Raw genomic sequence first — 22,436 nt, 5'->3', positions numbered from 1 at the left:
TAGATGTACAGTACATGCTGCCAACCTCTATACTTCACATCTCCATTAATGTATTTGCAATTTACTTCCCATCCAAGTGTTTAAAAAATTAATTTCCTCCGGCTTTTGCTCTGAGTCATGATGACTTTCTGGTTTCGCATATTAGTGACACCTCTTCACTGTTTATTCTATTCCTGAATAAATATATTAATTTATTTTCTGTTATTTTTATTTCAACAGTTCACAGACAATGGTGCTATAGTTTTCAAGCAAAATTTCTATGACCCAGTTTACAACCTAAAATACTCTTATAACTTCCATGACTACGATCTTTCTACTCCTCCGATGATAGCCATTTTCTGGGCAGATGCAGATTTCTCCAGAATGGGAAAACTTTACTATCAGGTGAGATGGATCTTTAAATGTCCAATTTCAACATACCAAACATGAATCAACATATTGTTTTCTTTCAACTAAACAAGTTTTCTTAGTGTTCTAACTAATGTTCTGGAATTACAGTGTTCTCTCAGAGAAAAGCAGCTAAAATCTATGAAAGCCTATGAAGGTCATAAAGTTGTTTTCTATTCAATTTTTCTTACCTTATAAATCTTCCTTTTCTTGGTTTTTGCAGACTTATGACTTCCAAGCTTCACCCAATCAACACACAGATTTCAAAACCAAACTTGAATCTGAAATAAAGTCATATTTTCCTTTACTTCCTGTGGATTTTAAAGCTCTCTGGGCCATTAAGATAACGTGGCATCAGGTTCCACCATATCCGGGATATTTCTTTAATTCCTATGAGGTGAGATGAGTAGAAACTAAAGCACTTGTATACATATTTCTTGAAATGTTTCCTCTTTGCAAAACTTTTACACTTTTACCCAATTCCAGAGAAAAAAACTATTTAGACCCGTAATATTTGCCACCGTCTGAATTAGGCCTCATGCTGATGTCTCGTGTTGGACGCATGTGTTCTATCTGTGTTTTTCAAGGATAAACATGTGTTTATGCAAAAGTCAAATAAAAAGTAGCAATACACATCTGTGGGTCAGTGAAAAACATGTACAGCAATTATTGCATCCATGTACCATATGTTTGTTATCTGTGCTTAATATTGCAAGAAGTTTTGTCATTTAGATATCCATATGTGAAAAATACTGATGACATCCTGATGATCCACTGACCAAACACTAATACTTAAAAAATACGAATGTCTGAATAAGGCCTTAAATTGCTTTTCGTAGAAATGTGTTTACATCACTAGAATGCCAATCCTAAATTATTAAATCTCTTTGCCATATGATCTTGATGGGGAGTTTGTTTGCTATTTTTACATCCTATAGCTACTATAGGCCACCATGGACATTAGATGACTGTCGATGCTTTGGCTGATTATTCAGCTGGCAGCCATCTCATCTGGTTTTGCCTTACACAGAAGAAATCGTTCGGCCAAGCACTTCTGTATTTTCTATTAGAGGGTCATCGCCATGTTTGGTGGTGACTTATCTCTGGTAGACAATGTGATCGGCAGTCCAAAATATGATTGCCATTTCCCTTGACAATTAATTGCTCTGAGCTTCCATACACATTAGACTGTCGGCAGAGCATTTCAATATCAGCAGGTTTGGACAACATTACTCTGTGTACGGTGAGCTTAAGTTGCATGACTTGATTTCCAACTGAGACCAATACAGATAGCAACATTGCTCAAAGAGGGCCATGTATTAAATGCAGAGCAGGCAGAAGTGACTAAGAAAAACCTAGCTTTAAAGAAGCTAACAAATTATGACTGTATGATCGCTGTTATTCAAGAGACATACTTTATTTCACCACAACATAGCATCTTACAACACATATATATTGTGAGGTCCTCAATAGCTTCTAGATTCTTTACTGATAAATATTCACACTTGGCTAGAGCTCAGATTCAGTAGTCATATTATATGATATATATATATGTGTATATATATATATATATATATATATATACACTCACCGGCCACTTTATTAGGTACACCATGCTAGTAACGGGTTGGACCCCCTTTTGCCTTCAGAACTGCCTCAATTCTTCGTGGCATAGATTCAACAAGGTGCTGGAAGCATTCCTCAGAGATTTTGGTCCATATTGACATGATGGCATCACACAGTTGCCGCAGATTTGTCGGCTGCACATCCCAAAGATGCTCCATACAAGGCAGGATGGATCCATGCTTTCATGTTGTTTACGCCAAATTCTGACCCTACCATCCGAATGTCGCAGCAGAAATCGAGACTCATCAGACCAAGCAACGTTTTTCCAATCTTCTACTGTCCAATTTCGATGAGCTTGTACAAATTGTAGCCTCAGTTTCCTGTTCTTAGCTGAAAGGAGTGGTACCCGGTGTGGTCTTCTGCTGCTGTAGCCCATCTGCCTCAAAGTTCGACGCACTGTGCGTTCAGAGATGCTCTTAGGCCTACCTTGGTTGTAACGGGTGGCGATTTGAGTCACTGTTGCCTTTCTATCAGCTCGAACCAGTCTGCCCATTCTCCTCTGACCTCTGGCATCAACAAGGCATTTCCGCCCACAGAACTGCCGCTCACTGGATTTTTTTTCTTTTTCGGACCATTCTCTGTAAACCCTAGAGATGGTTGTGCGTGAAAATCCCAGTAGATCAGCAGTTTCTGAAATACTCAGACCAGCCCTTCTGGCACCAACAACCATGCCACGTTCAAAGGCACTCAAATCACCTTTCTTCCCCATACTGATGCTCGGTTTGAACTGCAGGAGATTGTCTTGACCATGTCTACATGCCTAAATGCACTGAGTTGCCGCCATGTGATTGGCTGATTAGAAATTAAGTGTTAACAAGAAGTTGGACACGTGTACCTAATAAAGTGGCCGGTGAGTGTATATATATATATATATATATATATATATATATATATATATATATATATACACTAGACTGTGGCCCGATTCTAATGCATCGGGTATTCTAGAATATGCATGTCCCCGTAGTATATGGACAATGATGATTCCAGAATTTGCGGCAGACTGTGCCCGTCGCTGATTGGTCGAGGCAACCTTTATGACATCATCGTCGCCATGGCAACCATTATGACATCTACGTCGATACTGTGCCTGCCGCTGATTGGTTGAGGCAACCTTTATGACATCATCGTCGCCATGCTGTGCCCGTCGCTGATTGGTTGAGGCCTGGCGGCCTCGACCAATCAGAGACGCGGGATTTCCAGGACAGACAGACAGACAGACAGACAGATGGAAAAACCCTTAGACAATATATATATATATATATATATATATATATATATATATATATATATATATATATTAGCCATTGCTTGGCATTGCACATTTAAAGGAGTTATCTGATACTGTGATATTGATAACTTAGGACATCAATAACGGATTTGTGATGATTCTGACATGTGGCACATCCCGTGATAAGCTGATACCGGCTCTGGCGCCGGCTAGATGTACAGTAAACAGTTTACAGAGCAGGACAACATAGCTCAATGTTTAGTGGCACATTCCGACTATTGCAAATTAGATCCTACTATTTTGCATAGGAGCTGATATGCAGTACCCAGGTCTGGCCTCTTGAGAGTTTTACTGAGTGGTGGTGTTCCTCTGCAAACATTGTTTACATTGGGCCACTGCTGGAGGGGTAAACTGCTGATCATTGGCTAGATGGGTATCAGATCTGCACCCATCTGATATTGATGACCTATTCTTTAATATGTTATTATATCCTGCTAACAGTGTATAGTTAGGTTATTGATATATCCATTGTACAAATCCAATGTATGCAACTGATTATTCCAACGATACCATTGTTATTGCAGACAAACACCTACCAAGCTGTGTTAGTCACAGACGGCATCTTCTCTTTCTGCCTGATGCGATATGCAGATGGAGGAATGAACTGGAGTTATAACTCACTTCCCAATTATTACTTACCGAAAATGGGCTACTTCAGGTATATTGCTTGTGCACTATAGCAGTGTGATACTTAGCAGGTAGAGCTTGGCTTCCAATAGTCTGCATAACGCCAGTGTGCACTACTTATCTGCCTAGAACCATTTTACCATTCATGTAAGAAGAGATTATGTATAAACAATCTGTGGGGAATGCATGAATATATAACTACAATTTGAATTAATATTACAGGAAATAAAAGGATAAAATCAAAGTAATAGAGAGGTTTTAGTAGGAGTCACCTCTTAAATCAACCTTATGTCACATACGTGTTATAACAAATTTTAAGCAAGCTACTTTGAATTAAGGGATAATCCATCTCTGCTTATTTCTGCATCAGGCTGGTGACATCATGTCTTCAAATAACTGCCCAGGTTATATATCAATAGAAAATATCCACTAAGCTCAATCACAGTGTATATTAACAGCTATATCACTGCTAGTAAATGTATTGGATCCAATTGTCATTGGATCTTAGTATAGAAGTGGTGGCCGTTTCATATATTTTTTAACAAATATGTTGTGGGAATGATTTTATATTATATTTTATATAAGAATTCCAGGTCCTACTTCTGTACTTGTTAGTCCCACCTTCCTCAATAAACTGCTTAGCTCTTCGGTCCACAAGATGGCTGTTGTTGTAGGGATATGTGACCAGTTCTGTCCATCAGCTTACTCCAACTGAAAATCATTTCACATGAGAAACTGTTTATATACTTGGAGAAGGATAATGGACAGGTCTAGTCACATGTTCCCTCATCAGCTGATATTTTGATGACAGGAGAGCTGTGCATTCTGTAAGAAAAACTCTACTAACAAGAAAAAAAGAGAGCCTGGAATACTTAAACATTCGTGACCAAAAGTGTTTGCACCCTATAGATTGTTCCAGAAAATTAACCATTTATCCCAGAAAATTATTGCAATTACACATGTTGTATTATACACATCTTTATTTCCTGTATGTATATTGGAACAACATAAAAACTGAAGTAAAAATGGCAAATTGGACATAATTTCACACAAAACCTCAAGATTGTTGGCACCCTCAACTTAATATTTGGTTGCACACCCTTTAGAATAAATAATTGCCATCACTTCCAATAACCATCAACAAGCTTCTTACACCTCTCAACTGGAATTTTGGAACATTCTTCTTTTCTAAACTGCTCTAAGTCTCTCATATTTGAAGGGTTCCTTCTCCTGATAGCAATTTTAAGCTCTCTCCATGTGTGTTCAATGAGATTTAGATCCATACTATTAGATCCATACACATTGCTGGCCAGTTCAGAACTTTCCAGAGCTTTGTTTCCATCAATTCCTGGGTGTTTCTTGAAGTATGTTTGGGGTCATTTTCTTGCTGGAAGACCCATGACCTAGGACACAAACCCATCTTTCTGACAGTGGGAACTACATTGCAACCCCAAATCTTCAAATTTCATGATGTCTTGCGCACAGTCAAGTAACCCAGTACCAGAGGCAGCAAAAAAAAATATATCCCAAAACATCTTTGAACCTCCACCATATTTGATTGTAGGTTCTTTTCTTTGTAGGCCTCATTCCATTTTCGGTAAACAGTAGAATGATGTGCTTTACCAAAAACCTATATCTTGGTCTTATCTGTCCACAAGATGTTTTCTCAAAAGGATTTTAGCTTACTCACATACAATACATTTTAGCGAACGGCAGTTTAGCTTTTTATGTCTCTGAGTCAGTGATGGGGTCCTCTTGGGTCTTTTGCCATAGTGTTTTAATTTCATTCAAATTTTGAAGGATAGTTTGCACTGACACTGATGCACCCTGAGCCTGCAGGATAGCTTGAATTTCTTTGGAAGTTGATTTTAGCTACTGAGCCACCAGCTGGACTATCCTGCATTACAACATTTCATCAATCTTTCTCTGTTGTCCACCTCCAGGAAGATTAGCTACATTGTTCTCAAGTCCACAGACAGTTCTCTTCTCCGCTTTCCCTTCTCCATGCTTAGTATGACAGACAATGCAAAAATTGAGTCAACTGCTCAACTTTTTACCTACATTCAAGAGTGATTTTCATGCTGCCCACACCTGTTACTTGACACAGTTGGGTTTGAATGAGCATCACATGCTTGAAACAAAGTTATTTTTTGGAAAGGTGTCAACAATTTTGTCTTGCGCATTTTTGTGGTTTTGTGTGCAATTATATCCAATTTGCCTTTTTTTCTCTTTTTTTTGTGTTGTTCCAATACATACAAATGCAATAAACATGTGTATAACAAAACATCTGTAATTGCAATAATTTTCTGGGAGAAACACTACATTTTCTGAAACAATTTCAAGGGTGCCAACAATTTTCAGGATTAACATATGTTAGCAAGTGCAGCAAAATCATGTCCCTGACAGATATTTTAAACTAAGTAAACAGTGACTAAAACCTTTTAAGATATATTTTGTAATAGACCAGAATCCCACGTTTTAAGTTAAAATAGTTATGTTGTTAGGTACTGTACATCAACTTGTCTATAACTATTGTTTCATTTTGTTTTGATTAGCGGGGAACCTTCATATTATCCTGTTGGGAACTTCCCATCATATAATGACCCACACACTAACTCTTGGGATACCTGGAAAATATATAAGCCAGATCAGTACATAGGACAAAATACAAGTGAGTACTACATCTTTAGCTAAATAGTTATACATTATCTTTCTCTGTAAAAATTTATATGTGTGGTAACCTCATGTGTTGTACCGCAGAGGTGTTGTGCTGCTGGCAGTCTGTAATGTGCCTCACAGTGGCTAAGATTTCTGTCATGAAGAGCCTCCATCCCTCCGCAGTTACACACACACAAAGTACCACAATATGTAAAAGGAAAAGGGATATGACAGTGAGGGTTAATATGAATTGCACAATAGCTGCCTCTTTAAGTAGAGAGAATGATGGAGGTGATGGTGGTTTGTGTAACCATGAAGAAGAAAAGTTAACTTTAAAATAACAGTTTCTATACTAATGACAACAGGGTAAGTAATTTTATACAAACAGTAGGTAAGTGGTGTTCAGGTTTACTCTACACTCACAGTTGAAGATTGACTCATACATGCAGACAGGCAGATCAAATCATCAGTGTATTCCTTTCTTAGGGCTGAGCTATGCTTCTGCTCTAAGCAGTAGTGATGAGCGAGTGTACTCGTTGCTTGGGTTTTCTCGAGCACGCTCGGATGATCTCCGAGTATTTGTTAGTGTTCGGAGATTACGTTTTCATTGCCTCAGCTGAATGATTTACAGCTACTATCCAGGCTGAGTACATGTGGGGGTTGCCTGGTTGCTAGGGAATCCTCACACGTAGTCAAGCTGGCTAATAGCTGTAAATCTTTCAGCTGTGGCGCCGAAAATTTAATCTCCGAACACTAACAAATACTCAGAGATCACCTGAGCGTGCTCGGGAAAAGTACAGTCGCTCAACACTGCTAAGCAGCTTTTCCACCTACAGGCGCAGTAGAAAATGTCCACTCTTTATGTGAAGTTTATCACCTCACGTTCTTTTATTAATCACTCCTAGACCTAGCAGTCAGGGGAACAAAACTCCTTCTCTTGCAATCTGCCTTCCTCTCACAAAAAGACTAACCCTTCCAACCAAATCAATTCTTACTGCTTCATAGGAGTTGGCTCCTTCCACTCTCATGTGACTCTTACAGCTGCAGACATTAGCCCACTGCCCAGGGGGAGTTTGTTCAAGAAGCTTCTGTATACCAACTCTTTTTGTGCTGCATGTCAACAGGTGTCACAATGTGTTACAAAATACACATAACCAGCGTTGGACTGGAGTAGTTTGAACCCACCAGAGAAAATTATTCTTGGGGCCCCCCATGCCTAAGGCTATGTGCACACGTTGCTGAATTGCCACGGAAATTTCCACAGCAATTCCACAACTCCCTGGCGCTGGTAAAACGCATGCATAATTGGCATGCATATTCCCACTAAACACTAGCGTTTTGCAGGCGTAACTAGCTTGCAGAATGCTAGCATTTTCCAAGCGATCTGTAGCATCGCTTTGAAAAATGATTGATAGGTTGGTCACACTTGTCAAACATAGTGTTTGACAAGTGTGACAAACTTTTTACTATTGAGGCTCAATAGTAAAAAGCTATGTTAAAAATAGTAAAAAAAAAAAAAATCATGATATTCTCACCTACCGGCGGCCCCCACAGTCTTCCCGATCCTCGTGTTGCTCCCAGGAACTCCTGTTCCAAGCGATGCCTCGCGACAATGACCCCAGATGACGTAGCATCATGCGAGACCACTACGTTATCACAGGTCATTGTCTCAAAGCATCACTGGGAACGGGAGCTGCCGGGAGCATCGCTAAGGCCTGAGCTGGATCCAGGGGCCGCCAGAAGGTGAGTATGTAACTTTTTTTTATTTTAATTTTTTTTTAGTGCCTGGAGGAGAGTCTCCTCTCCTCCTCCCTGGGTACCATCTGCACATGATCCGCTTACTTTACACATAGTGGGCATAGCCCCATGCGGGAAGTAAGCGGATCAATGCATTCCAATGTGTGCGGAATCGCCGCAATTCCACACAAAGAATGAGCATGCTGCGTATTTTTCCGCGATGTGATTCCACTGCGGAAAAATATGCATCACTAGCACAACATTGCGGAATCCCATTGAATTCAATGGGTTGTGTTGAATGTGCTTTCACAGCATTTTCATCCCGTTTTTGTGGCGAAAAACCGAAGCAAAAACGCATACAATCAGCAAAGTGTGCACATAACCTAAGTCACATTCACAGGATACATACACACCAGCCACAGGATACATACACAAAAGTCACAAACTAGACACAGGATACATACCCAACAGTCACAGAATACATACACACCAGTCGCAGGATACATACACAACAGTCACACACTAGACACAGGATACATACACAACAGTCACACACTAGAAACATGATACATACACACCAGTCACACACTAGACACATGACAAGTACACATCAGTCAGATGACAAATACACACCAGTCACACACTAGACACAGGATACATGCACACCAGTCACAGGATGCATGCACACCAGTCACAGGATACATACACAACAGTCACACACTAGACACATGACACATACACACCAGTCACACACTAGACACATGACACATACACACCAGTAAAACACTAGACACAGGATACATACACACCAGTCACAGGATACATAAACAACAGTCACACACTAGAGACAGGATACATACACACCAGTCACACATTAGTCACAGGATACATACATGCCAGTCACACGCTAGACACGGGATACATACACACCAGTCACACACTAAACATATGACACATACACACCAGTTACATGACACATACATAGCAGTCACACACTAGAAGCAGGACACACATACAAATCAGTCACACATTAGACACAGGATACATACACACCAGTCACACAATAGGCACAGGATACATACACACTAGTCACATGCTAGACACAGGATACAAACAAACCAGTCATACACTAGAAACTTGACACAAATACACCAGTCAGACACTAGAGACAGGATTAGAGATGGGCGGACCCATGGATTTTTGGATCCGGCAGGTTTGGCGAATAGTTCAAAAAAAGTGTATGTTTAGGTACCAGAACAGTACCTGGACCCCAATTACTTGAATGAGGGGCCTGAACATCCAGTGTTTGCCACACTGTCATGCGTATGGCAGCATGGCAAACACTGCTTCTGATTGGGGGTAAAATCATTAGCGCTGGTCAGACAGCTGTGGCTCCCACTCTCAAAAATGACAGCGTGAGCCCAGAGCTATGATTGGAGGTATAAAGTTTACTTCCAGTCACTGGCGTTGACTGATGAGTCTTCTACTCCCATCAGCCTACACCTGCTGCTGCTAATAACAGCGAGAGCAGGCGCAGCTGATGTGAGCAGTCATCAGCTAGTGCCTGCGCTCTAAATCATTTAAAAAAAACTGGTGTGGGATCCCCTATATTTTTGATAACCATCCAGGCAAAACTCACAGCTGGGGCTGCAAACCTCAGCTGTCAGTATTAGCAAGGCTGGTTATCAAGACTAGAGGGGTCTCCACAATGTTTTTTAAATTATTTAAATAAATTATTTAAATAAGTTATTTAAAAAAAATAACATGGGATCCCTCCCCATTTTGGACAACCAGCCTTTGCTAAAGCAGACAGCTGTGGGCTGGTATTCTCTGACTGGTAAGGGGCCATTGATATTGCCCCCAGCCTAAAAACAGCAGCCCACAGCAGCCCAGAAAAGGCGCATCTAATAGTTTCTGGCACTTTGTCTGGCTCTTCCTACTTGCTCAGTAGTGGTGGCAAGTGGGGTTCATATTGGTGGGGCTGATGTCACCTTTATATTGTCCAGAGACATCAAGCCCACCGATTAGTAATGAAGAGGCGTCTATAAGACACCTATACATTGCTAATCCTATAGTTGTATTGCAAATAAACACACAGCAAGTATAAAGTAATTTAATTTAAAGAATTACAGAGACTTCTTTAATGATTCTAAATTAAACCATACTCACGTCATCACCCATTCCATTGAAGCCATTGTCTCCTGTAATAAAACAAAAATTAAAACAACAATATCCCTCACCTGTCCGTCGTTCTGCCCCACGCTGTAATCTTGTCTGGGGGATAAACAGTTTTCAACCTGGACGGTGCCAAGATGTGACTGACGAGGCTGAGGACCACTCGGAGAATGATCTGGTGCGAGCGCAGCATCAGTGAGCAGTAGTGACCTCATTGAGGTTATCACCTGTCACTAAGACTGCATTCCCAGCCAGGTTTAACTGCGGTGACTTCAGTGAGATCCCTGCTAGCATAGTTAGAAAGTCTCACGGTGCAGCGCAGGGCTCCGAGAGTTCACAGCTGCACCGTGAGGCTTTTTCTCACTCCCCTGCTTCTCCACACAGTCCCTCCTCATCATCATGCCCCCTTCTCCACACAGCCCCTCATGATCATTCCCCCTTTTCCACACAGCCCCTCATCATCCCTTCTCCACACAGTCCCTTATCATCCCAACTTCTTTGCACAGCCCCTCATCATCACATGCCCTTCTCCACACAGTCCCTCATCATCATGCCCCTTTTCCACACAGTCCCTCATCATCCCCTCTCCACACAGCCCCTCATCATCCCTCCTTCTTCCCACAGCCACTCATCATCAACCCCCTTCTCCACACAGCCCATCATCAACCCGCCTACTCCATACCACCTCTCATTATCATCATCCTTCTTTGCACAGCCCCTCATCATCAACTGCCCTTCTTCACACAGCCCCTCATAATCATCCCCCTTTTCCACACAGCCCATCATCATCATCCCCCTTCTTCACACAGCCCGTCATCAACTCCCCTTCTCCACACAGCCCCTCATCATTTTCCCTTCTCCACATAGCCCCTAATCATTGCCCCTAATCATCCTCCCTTTTCCACACAGCCCCTGATCATCCCCCCTTTTCCATACAGCCCCTCATCATCCCTCTCTTCTCCACACAGCCCCTCATCATCATCTTCCCTATGAACCCCTATCAACCCTCTCCAAAATACATCCTCAGAGCACTCACACTGAGTCCTGTGTCCTTATTACCATCTGTACACAGGCCCATTGTGCAGCCCATCAGTCCTCTCCTCACATGGCTCCATTGTACAGCTTCTCAGACCTCTCCTCTCCAGCATCCTCAGCACATCGGGTCTTCACTGGACTATAGGAGGCCCCGCCCCATCCAGTGACATCCTTCCCTCAAAAATCAACTCCCTTTTAGATGCTACTGGCTGTGTGTGTGTGCAGTCTCATCTTCAGCTGCGTCTGTGATTGTGCTGGCTTTGCGGTGAGTGTGTTATTCCATACCCAGTGCCCCCTGCACTGCTCAGTAACAAGTGATGTGAAGTGAGTGCTTCTCATCACCTGCAGCTGCTGGCTTCTATTGATCTCATTGCGCTCACCGCTCTCTCAGGAGCGGAGCATGCTGAAGGCGGTGAAATGTGCGTCGAGGCTCATGTGCGACGAAAATAGAAAACTACACATATTTTGTAAAAAAAAAACAAAACAAAACAATCAAATCAAATCAATGAAAACAAGCAGATAAGCTTGGAAGACAGACTTACTTAGCAAAAAAAAATTATTTGCAAGACTTTACAGCTCAGCTTTACAAAAAAATAACGTCTTAGACAGCGCGTTCTGAGCAGTTCGTTCTGCGCATAATATACACATGTAGTGCACACCTAGTGATCTCTCCGGATGCACTCTACATTTTAGAATAGACTGCGCACCAAAAATAATCAATATAAAGCCATTTTTATGGTGCGCAGATCTCAATGCATACCCCCGGTAGAGCACGTGTACGACCCCATTGAAATAATTTAGGAAATAAATCAATTGATATACAATAGTAGATGCAATAAATAGACCCAACTGAGGTTATAACTCCTTTATTTCACTGAAAATATGGCCTCACAGCTGTAAAAAACGATGCCGGGTCACTATGACCCGAACACAACAAGTGTAACTTTTTGCGTTTAGCAAGTAAACAGAAAAAAAAAAAAAAATACTCATAGGTAGGTCCCCCCAAATGAGGAAAAGTCAAGGAGTCTCAAGTTTTATAGACTTACAGAAAAAAAATCTACAGGGCCGCAAAAAGTCTGTTCGGGTCACTATGACCCGAACAGAACATTAGGGTTAAATAAAAAACATCACAAATCAGCCAATAACATGGACATATTTGGTGTCCATGTAATCATAACTACTCACACAACACAGCGATAAGATAATTTACAGGAATCGGTAAATTACGCAAAAAAAAAATGACAATATTGATATTTCTCTTTTAAACCCATAAAAATGTAAAAACACTGTAATGCTGAAGCCGTTGCATATTTGCTGCAGATTTTTTGTACATAAATTCTGTTGAGTTTAACTGTCCAAACAAAGTGGATGTGATTTCATGACAACTGCACCCACTGCGCATCTAAAGACATTGCTGAACTTTGTGGTTTTGGTGCTTTTTTCTTTCTTGTCTTCTATGAGGAGCCTAAAACACACAAGTAAAAAAACTCAGTTACTTTTTTAAGTGCAGAATCAAAACGTTTTTGTACTATAAAAAAGCACGTTAAAAACGTGGCCACATGGAGCGCCCGCCAGGGCCGTGGGGTACTCGGAAACTGGTTGGATAATTCTTAAAGGAGATGTGTCACGGCAGAAGTGACCCGGTCCGTAGCCCTGGGCGTCCAAGTTAATGAAGGGGGAAGATAAAGTTTATAGGGGAAAAGGGGAATTGTTCGTGATGCCACCCATGGTATTTGGTAATGAGATGGTGGCCAACGCTGCAGTTCAGGTCCTCTGGGACAGATGGTGATGCAGCAGAGTTGGTACAGCTCTCCACGGGTAGAGCTAGGCACCAGGGCACTTATGGTGTTAAAGTCAATGATGGTGGAAGTGAATGGTGCAGGGCAAGTGATGCAGTAATAATTCAGAGGACTCAGCAGGGTGCAATTGCCACACCTTTACTCACAGTTCTTAGATGCAGTTCCCAGCCGGGGTGCTGTGTCCTCCGGGTCTGTGGTCCAGCCAGCTCTAAGGTAATTTGGGTGTACTTTTACAGGACACCCTTCTTATGTTCCTTTCCTGGCCATCTCACTATGCTGGCTCTCACCTCTCCTGCCCTGTGCCTTCACACAGAGTGTACCAAGCATGCAACCTCGGATCTTGTCAGGCGACGTCTGTCTATTCCCCTTGGTCCTATGTGGCTGCCTTTTCAGCGAATGTGTGTGGATGTGGCTGTGGCACATACAGATACCACAGCCTCCATTTGGCTAGCTGAGCCTTGTAGTTCTCCACTAGTCTTGGGGACCGATTCCCCACTGAACCTGGTCCCTCCACCTGGCGATGGTCAGCGTGGATGCAGGACCCATGGGTGGATTCCTCACTAACCATGCCCCTAGGACCCCTTCTTCCTCTTCCTTTTGTAGATTCACCTTTCTCTAGCTCCCTCTCTCTGGGAGCTCCTTTCCTCACATATGCTCTGCTCTCCTCCTCCCCACAGACTAACTAACTTTCCTCCAACTGTTACCACCCTTCTTGTTTGAGTGAGATCTCAACCACTTTTTCTTGGGTCTGCCCAACTTGCCAGGCTAAAGTGGTGTGGTGTTAAATGCAAGTATGTGGGTTCTGGATATTGCCCCTTCCTTACCTGAGAGTGGAGTCCTACACATCTGGATGAAGTGCAGTACCTCTGTGGAGACCGGCCCTCATCGGCGACACACTACACATTCGTGCTGAAAATGTAAATGGGGTTCTAGAAGACTGTTTTTGAGTAGTTTTGTGCGGATCCTCCAGAAGATAAAAAACACAGTATTACAGTATTTCTGCAACATGTGAACATGGCCTTACACACATAAAAATGGCAGATGTTGTAAAGTGAAGCTACATAAAGATGAGAAAGTTCTTGCAGCTCCGACTGTGAACAAAATATAAATCCACACTTCTAAGCTAAAAATGAGCAGGACACACAGATGACGTTGCACTGCCAGCACTGGCTGGACCGAAGTCACCTGGATACAGTGGACAGTCCTGGATATGGGTCTATGCTCTGCAACCTCAAGCCCCTGCTGAATGTCCCTCACTGCCACCACCCTTCTGGTATTTCCTACTGCCTGGGGGAGAAATAAGTGGTAAATAGGGGTGGATTGGGGTGAGGCCAGCAGCGTGGCAAAAATTTCTCATGATGCAAGCAGTGTCGTCAATAAGATGACAAGTGTCTATCTGCTATGAACTCTGCTGACCTTTCTCAAATCAGCGCTAGACACTGCAGGAGCATTCTCACTCTCTTTTTCACAGTGCTGAGTGGTCGCATCATGCCACCTCTCAGCAAAACATATGGATGATGCAGAGCTGGAGTTCTTCATGGTGCAACATCACATAAGGATTGAGGAATATGATGTTTTATTATTTTTGATTTTACATTAATAAATGGGTAAAAGAGTCTGGGTCTTCATTTCGATTAAAGTACTTTACTCTGTGTGTGTCTTTATTTTATATTTTACTATTGTGTTAGTAAAGGGGGCATCTTATAGACACCTACCCATTACCAACCCCTTGGCTTGAAGTCAGCTGACAATCCAAAGCTGACATCAACCTCAAAACTATTGCCATACTTGCCACCGCAGCAGGACAAGTGAGAAGAGCAGAGGCTAAGCGCCAGAATTGATGTATCTCATGGATGAGCCATTTCTGGGGCGGATGAGAGATTATGTTCTTAGTCTGGGAGGGGGCCAATACCCATGGAGGCATTTTAGCCTATAAGTATCAGCCTTCTGCTGTCTGCCTAGCCTTTTCTGGTTATTAGTTATAAGGGGAACCAAAAGCCATTCCCCATTTTAACAACCAGTGAAGACTAAGTAGACAGCAGTTAGCTGATATTAATAGCCTGGGAAATTCCATGTTTATTTCCAGAATATAAACATCAGCCTACAGCTGTAGACTTTCCCACAGCTGGTTAAGAAAAAGTAGATGGAACCAAAGCCATCTTTTTATTTAATTTATTGAATTATTAGCTAAATACATGGACATTAAACTGCAAACACCTTGCACTGGTTTTATCTGATCAATTGCATCTATCTATCTTTGTATCTGAGATTGTTTTATTAGATTAAAATAACATGGAGAAATCCTGTATGCAAAAGCTGATGTTAAAAACACTGTATGTGCAGGGAGATTTGTGTCACGGAGATTGCTTTCCTCCATGATCTAGAAACCCATAAGTTTCTATTCAGCATGCTATGTGTTGAAGGCGTTAAGCGGCCTTGTCATGGGCGGGTTTTTAGGTGAATAGGTAAAAAGATGGGCGGGATGCCTACTCACTACATCTCCACCTCAAGGGTATAGCTGGGGAAATAAATATCCAGCCAATTTTTTTTTCTCTGTCTATGTTGTGTGGAGGGAAGGAAGTCTCCATACTGAAGCTCCTGTGAGAGCTGCCATATGTGTTGTCTCAGAAGTACTGGGCAGGACTGTGTGTCAGGACTCTGAACATTTTTTACCTTTTGTGCATTACTGCCCTTTTCCAAGATGGCGTCTTTGGTCTCATGTGCACTGTGTCTTCCTGCTATAAAACTCCACCTCAGCCTTCAGTCTGTGCTAGAGTATTCTGCCTTGCATCCAGCTCCTGACCTCTGATTACTCCCTGGCTATACACCTGCTCCTGTGAACCTGTGTGGTGATCCTGCTACTCTGCTCTGAGTTCTTGCTGCATACACAAGTTTCCAGTAATCCTCCTTCATCTGCTGCTCGTGTTTACTTCATCTGCATTTGCTGGACATGTAAGCTGCTGCTGCTTTTTAATAACCTGAGACTATTAACTGTTATGGCCTGGTGGTTACGGAGCAGTACTGAGATGACCTGGTGGGTAAAACCAATCATGGTTCAGCGGAGGTGGCAGCTCCACCGACAGCAATCACTGTTATGACCTAGTGATTACGGAGCAGAACTGAAATGACCTGGTGGGTAAAACAAATAAAGTACAAGCTCTGGGGAGGTGGTAGCTTTACTGACCGCAATCCCTACTCCTAACCCCAACACTAGAAATAGCCCTGGAGCGTACCTATCTCTGCCTAGACGCCTCTTCACAGCCTAAGAACTAGCTACCCCTGAAGAGGAAACGGAAAACTATCTCGCCTCAGAGAAACCCCCAAAGGAAAGATAGCCCCCCACAAATATTGACGGTGAGTGGAGAGGGAAATGACAAACTCAGAAATGAAACTAGATTTAGCAAAGGAGGCCAAAACTATCTAAATAGACAGAGATAGAAAAGGCTACTGTGCGGTCAGTAAAAAAACTAAAAGTCCACGCAGAGTTTACAAAAAATAACCTCCACACCGACTCACGGTGTGGAGAAGCAAATCTGCGACCCCAGAGCTTCCAACTAGCCGGAATAATTCATAATGACAAGCTGGACAAAAGAGACATAACTTAAACTGAACAGAAGGTCATAAGCAGGGAAACACCCAAAAACTAGCAGAACTTATCTTAAGCTGAAATGGACTGGCCAACAGAGAACTTCCAGGAAAGGACTGAATCCACAGAAAGAAACATTGACAGCTGGCATCAGCTACAGCCTAAAGCCCAGTTAAATAACAAGGCCAGGGCACCGATTAGTGAAAGCAGCTGCTAAGTTCCACTTGAAACCACCAGAGGGAGCCCAAGAGCAGAACTCCCAAAAATACCATTCATGACCACAGGATGGAGCCCAAGAACGGAATTCACAACAATTAACCAGGCCTCCCTGGTTGAGCTAATATATGATTTGAACTGCCTTATAACCATATCTATCTGTGTTTTGACTAAGACAAGGATTGTCAAGTTTCCTCAAGAATAACTGTGCTTCATAGACTTTCTGCTTGTTTTCCTCTGAAGTTTCCTATAGACTGCTAAGTTGCGTTTATTATTTGCACCAAGTGTTGTGGACTTGAGTTTCTCTCTGCACCTGTTTGAATCACCGTGTGATAATATAGACTTTACTACTTATAAAACTGTGTCCTGTAGTTGTCTTGTTCCATGCAAACAGTCTCCTGAGTTATCCCTTATAATTATTACATTGTGTATGAACTGTTATATTTTCTTCTGAGCCACACAGTCTTTTTTTCTGTTACCATTTTGGGTTTTTAGTTTATGATACAATAAACCACCCAGAGACTTTAATCCCATGTGTGCCTGTGTCTACCTCAAGGAGCGGCTAAGGCTTCTTTCACACTTCCGTTTTTACAATCTGCACAGGATCCATCAAAATGTTGAAATGACAGATCCTGTGCAGATTGTAAAAAAAGGGTGCACTGGGCCCATTTTTCTGACGGACTCGTCGAGGCTATGTGTACCTGTTGCGTATGCGTCTTCGCAGCGGTTTTCCGCATAAAAAAATCGCAATATTCTTACCTTCCTGCGTCCCGCACAGCGTTACCGATGCTCCCGGCAGCTTGCATTCCCAGTAATGCCTTGCGTGCAATGACCACTGATGACGTCGCTGTCTCGCGAGACTGCGATGTCATCTAGTCATTTCGCAATGCATTACAGGGAACGCTAGCTGCCGGGAGCATCGCAAGCATCGGTAACGCTGCGCGGAATGCCGGAAAGTAAGAATATTGCGATTTTTTTTTTAACATTATATCTTGTTACTATTGATGCTGCATAGTCAGCATGCTCAGTTTCAAAAGACGGAACCCGTCGCTGGATTCCTGCTTTTGACAATCAGCGATGAATCCTGCTTCCATTATAGCCAACAATGGGCAGCACAGGATCCGTCGCTGAGCTGTGCTCTCCACCCCAGCCAGAACACACTGAGCAGAGCATGAGAAGCTCTGCCTGTGACCAGCGGTAAGCTCAATGACATCACCGCAAATCACAGGCAGGCTGCGCTTCGTACACTTTTACTCCACTTTAAGAAGAGACAATAAAATGTTCCAAACCAAAGAGAAACTGCATTTTGCAGGAAAAAAGTTAAGAAACCATTTTTTCCTGTATAATGAGTTGTACATAGGGCAAATGTATTAAAAAAAATAGATAATTTCAGTTTCACTTAGGAAAGAAGCAAGAACTGCCAAAAATGAGGGACTTAGAGAAACCCTGTAAGGGCAGTCTCACACGTCCAGATAATTCCGGTACCGGAAAAAATCGGTACCGGAGTTATCCGTGTCCGTGTGCCTGTGAGCTCACTTAGGCCATACGTGCGGCACACGTGTGCCGCCCGTGTGGCGAGTGGGTACCACACGGAGCGTGCAGGAGACAGCGCTAATGTTTAGCGCTGTCCCCTGCATCGTGCTGAAGCCACGATTCATATCTTCTGTGCAGCAGCGTTTGCTGCATACAAGATATGAATAATAGTGTTTAAATGAAAGATCTATGTGTCCGCCGCCCTCCCACCCCCTGTGCGCCCCCCCCCCCCCCCCCCGCTGTTCAGAAAATACTCACCCGCTTCCCTCGTTGGCTGTCGCTCCTTCCTGGTCTGGCCGCGGCTTCCACTGTATGCGGTCACGTGGGGCGGCCGATTACAGTCATGAATAGGCGGCTCCACCTCCCATGGGGGCGGAGCCGACTATTCATGATTGTAAATGAGCGGCCCCACGTGACCGCATACAGTAGAAGGCGCGGGGCAGAAAGGAAGCAGCGACAGCCAACTTGGGAGCGGGTGAGTATTTTCTGAACAGCGGGGGGCGCTCAGGGGGTGGGGGGGCGGTGGACACATAGATCTTTCATTTAAACACTATTATTCATATCTTCTATGCAGCAAACGCTGCTGCACAGAAGATATGAATGGCGGCTTCAGCACCATGTGGGGGGGACAGTGTTTACTGTAGCGCTGTCTCCGGCACACCACACGGACTGCAGACGGACAACGTCCGTGTGAGGTCCGTGTTTTACAGGGACCCATTGACTTTAATGGGTCCGTGTAATACGTGCGCTCCCACGAACACTGACATGTCTCCGTGTTTGGCACACGGAGACACGGTCCGCAAAAAATCAATGACATCTGCACAGATGCATTGATTTTAATGGGTCTACGTGTGTCAGTGTCTCCGGTACGTGAGGAAACTGTCACCTCACGTACCGGAGCCACTGACGTGTGAAACCGGCCTAACACATATAAAGGAGGGCCTCATACTCTTTCTGTTCAAATTGTCATGTATTGGTACTTATAAACTCATAAAGGCTATGCACTTTTAAGAGTTACACACATGGTCAAAATTGTTGGTACCCCTCATTTAATGACAGAAAAATCCACAATTGTCACAGAAATTACTTGAATCTGAAAACATTTATAATAAGTTAAAAATCTATGAAAATAAACAAATGAATGTCAGGTATTGCTTTTCAACCATGCTTCCACAGAATTAAAAAAAAAAAAAAATCATGAAATAGGTCTGGATAGAAATGATGGTACCCTTAACTTAATAATGGGTAAGAAATGTAAACAAATAAGCATCATTTTCAAATGCTTTTTTGTAGTGTTATATGCCACCAAAATGTTACAAAAAAACTGTAATACCTTACGGATGAGTAATCTAATCCAGAATTTTTTTTGTAAATTTTACTTATCACCAAAATTCAACAATAAACATGTTAAACTGTATGGATGAGTCATTGAATCCATGAAAAAAATGTAACATAAATATTTTGAAAGTGTACTTTATGTACTTAGAAAAATATTTAGATTTGAGAGTTCTCAGTGGTTCATATACACTTTCACTTTCCTTATCTATGAACTGTTCCAATATTTACAGCCGCCACCGTTTATCCTTCTCCCATAATGATAGTTCTGCTTCACATCTCTTGTCTTATCTATTGCTTTATTTCTGTGCCCAGTTGTGTATAAATATGTGATTCTTCAGATTTTGTATTATTCTATGCCTGATGTAGAGACCTTAGTAGTCTCAAAAGCTTGCAATTTGTTACCATCTTTGCAGTTAGTCATTAAAAGGTACCAACCACTGAGGACTCTCAAATCTAAATATTTTTCTACCTACTGGCTAACATGGTACAAAGATATATATCTTTCCATTATCTTTATGTACATATACACTCAAAGGATTTGCAGAAATTGTAAAGCCAGTAAAAAATTATAAGGAGGGTCATCCATAGACTCCTGAAAAACAACAACTGATAAGCCTCATTGAAATATTTTTAAAGTGCAGGTGCTGTACTCCTACACTCATAAAGACTTTGCACAAAGTGCAAACTCAGTTGAAAGGTATAAGCAGGGTAATACAGTAATTCTCTTCAGGCATCCACTTCTTCTTCTTCTTCTTGAGGTGGGGGACAGCCTTCAGCTGCTTCCTGGAGCCAGATTCCCAGGTGCCTGGGCTGTACATGACCCAGCTTCACATAATGCCAGAGCCCTTGATATATAGAAATGAGCAACAGCCCACTGTGTCACCTGCACCATAGGCTGCTCACGCATGGGGTTCTCCAACTGCTCACAAGGTGGGGAACCCCAAGGACAGTACAATCTCTTGGCGGTGGTAGTAGCTCTGTCTCAAGCTACCTCAAGTAGCCTCTTTCAGGCCCGTTCAATGCTCAAAAATGGTTTATCATGCTCTTTTCCTTCTGAGATCACACCCACTGCCTACAAGCGATGTTGCCCTTCCATTTTGAAGAACATGACCCTAGTTCCAGCTGTCAGCTCTTGCGAGATGTGGTGATGGGTCACAAAATATACAACAGACCACCTTTTCTGCTGTCAGTCATAAGTAACTACCACCTCCCGGGAAGCTAACTCTCGGTACCTTACAGCTAGCGGACTTGACCAATAACATTTGTGCAGACCTGGTCCTGGCTTGCATCCTCGTCTCTTCTGACCAGCCACAGTCCACTAACCAGTTCCTGAATCCAAGCTCTCCCATCTGCAATTGGCAAGAACCCCAGCGGTAAAGGGATGTGGCCTGAGTTCTGGCCTTGGTAGGTCCGGGATATAGGCCGGATCAGGACCACAGACTCCTGTCACCTTTGCTGCTTTGCCAGCTTCCACTGGCTCTGATATTTTTCTAGTCACTCCCTCAGGAGTCTCGCTTGCTTCTGCTTTCTCGCCCACTATGCAGGTTACACTGCATGGATGACTAATTGAATACAGTAAAAATGTTAAGACTTTTTTGGAGTGTTATAAATCAGAGAAATGCACCCCAGACCACTTAATGCTGTATGGCTGAGAATTATGAGATCACAGAAATGTACCCTAGACAACACAATACTGCATGGCTAAAAATATAACCTTACAAAACGGTTTAACTCTTTTGTGAGTTCTATAGATCACAAAAATATACTCAGACTACGTAATACTGAATGGCTGAGAAATATAACCCTACAAAAAAATGTAAGCACTTTCTCCCATTCCATACATCACAGAAATGAACTCCACACCATGGAATAGTGTATGGGTAAGAAATTTAACCCAGAAAAATGTTTCAACAACTTTTGGGGTGTTATATAACACAACACGACCTCAAAGCACATAATACTTGATGGATCAAAATATATTCCATTTTTTCAGCCACACAAAAAAAGCTGCAGCTACATATTTTACAATGGACTGCACAGCCCTAATCCCTTTCTACAGACTGTATTCTGTGACTCTGAGTGCTCTGTGACTCTCTTTCCCTCCCTAGGCTAAATGCAGATTTAATGTGATGCAAACAGCAAAGCAAATGCTTAGACCTTGAAAGGGTGGTTGTATGATGGCTCAGCTTCAGCGTCAGTATCAACACTACAAGCCTCTGATTTTTTATACCATGCACATACAGGCCTAGACAATCACTCTCTCTCTTCAATATGAAGTGTCTCAGAGCTGTGCAATGGCGTCAACGTGCCGAGCCGGGCAGCGTCTGTTTTTTTTTCATAAGCCTTGATGATGTCACACAGCCAGCCAATCACAGTAATGTGACAAACAAGATGGCTACAGCATTACAGTAACACCCAAGCAATCCCT

The 22,436-nt window shown here is 42.6% G+C and overlaps 1 protein-coding gene across 1 annotated transcript in view; it reads left to right on the top strand.

The window, feature by feature from the left end:
* The window catches only part of LOC143803976 (uncharacterized), a 296,624-nt gene extending 274,503 nt beyond the window's left edge, over positions 1-22,121 (top strand). The window contains exons 12-16 of the mRNA XM_077281727.1: positions 220-384; positions 611-784; positions 3,829-3,962; positions 6,487-6,602; positions 22,117-22,121. Of these exons, the coding sequence (XP_077137842.1) occupies positions 220-384; positions 611-784; positions 3,829-3,962; positions 6,487-6,602; positions 22,117-22,121 (594 nt within the window). The remainder of the gene's footprint in view (positions 1-219; positions 385-610; positions 785-3,828; positions 3,963-6,486; positions 6,603-22,116) is intronic.
* The last annotated feature ends 315 nt before the right edge of the window (positions 22,122-22,436 follow it).

This window comes from Ranitomeya variabilis, chromosome 2 (assembly GCF_051348905.1).
Source record: "Ranitomeya variabilis isolate aRanVar5 chromosome 2, aRanVar5.hap1, whole genome shotgun sequence".
Taxonomy (NCBI): Eukaryota; Metazoa; Chordata; class Amphibia; order Anura; family Dendrobatidae; genus Ranitomeya; species Ranitomeya variabilis.
The sequence above is the reverse complement of the archived record's forward strand: the minus strand, read 5'-3'. Positions and strand labels throughout refer to the sequence as shown.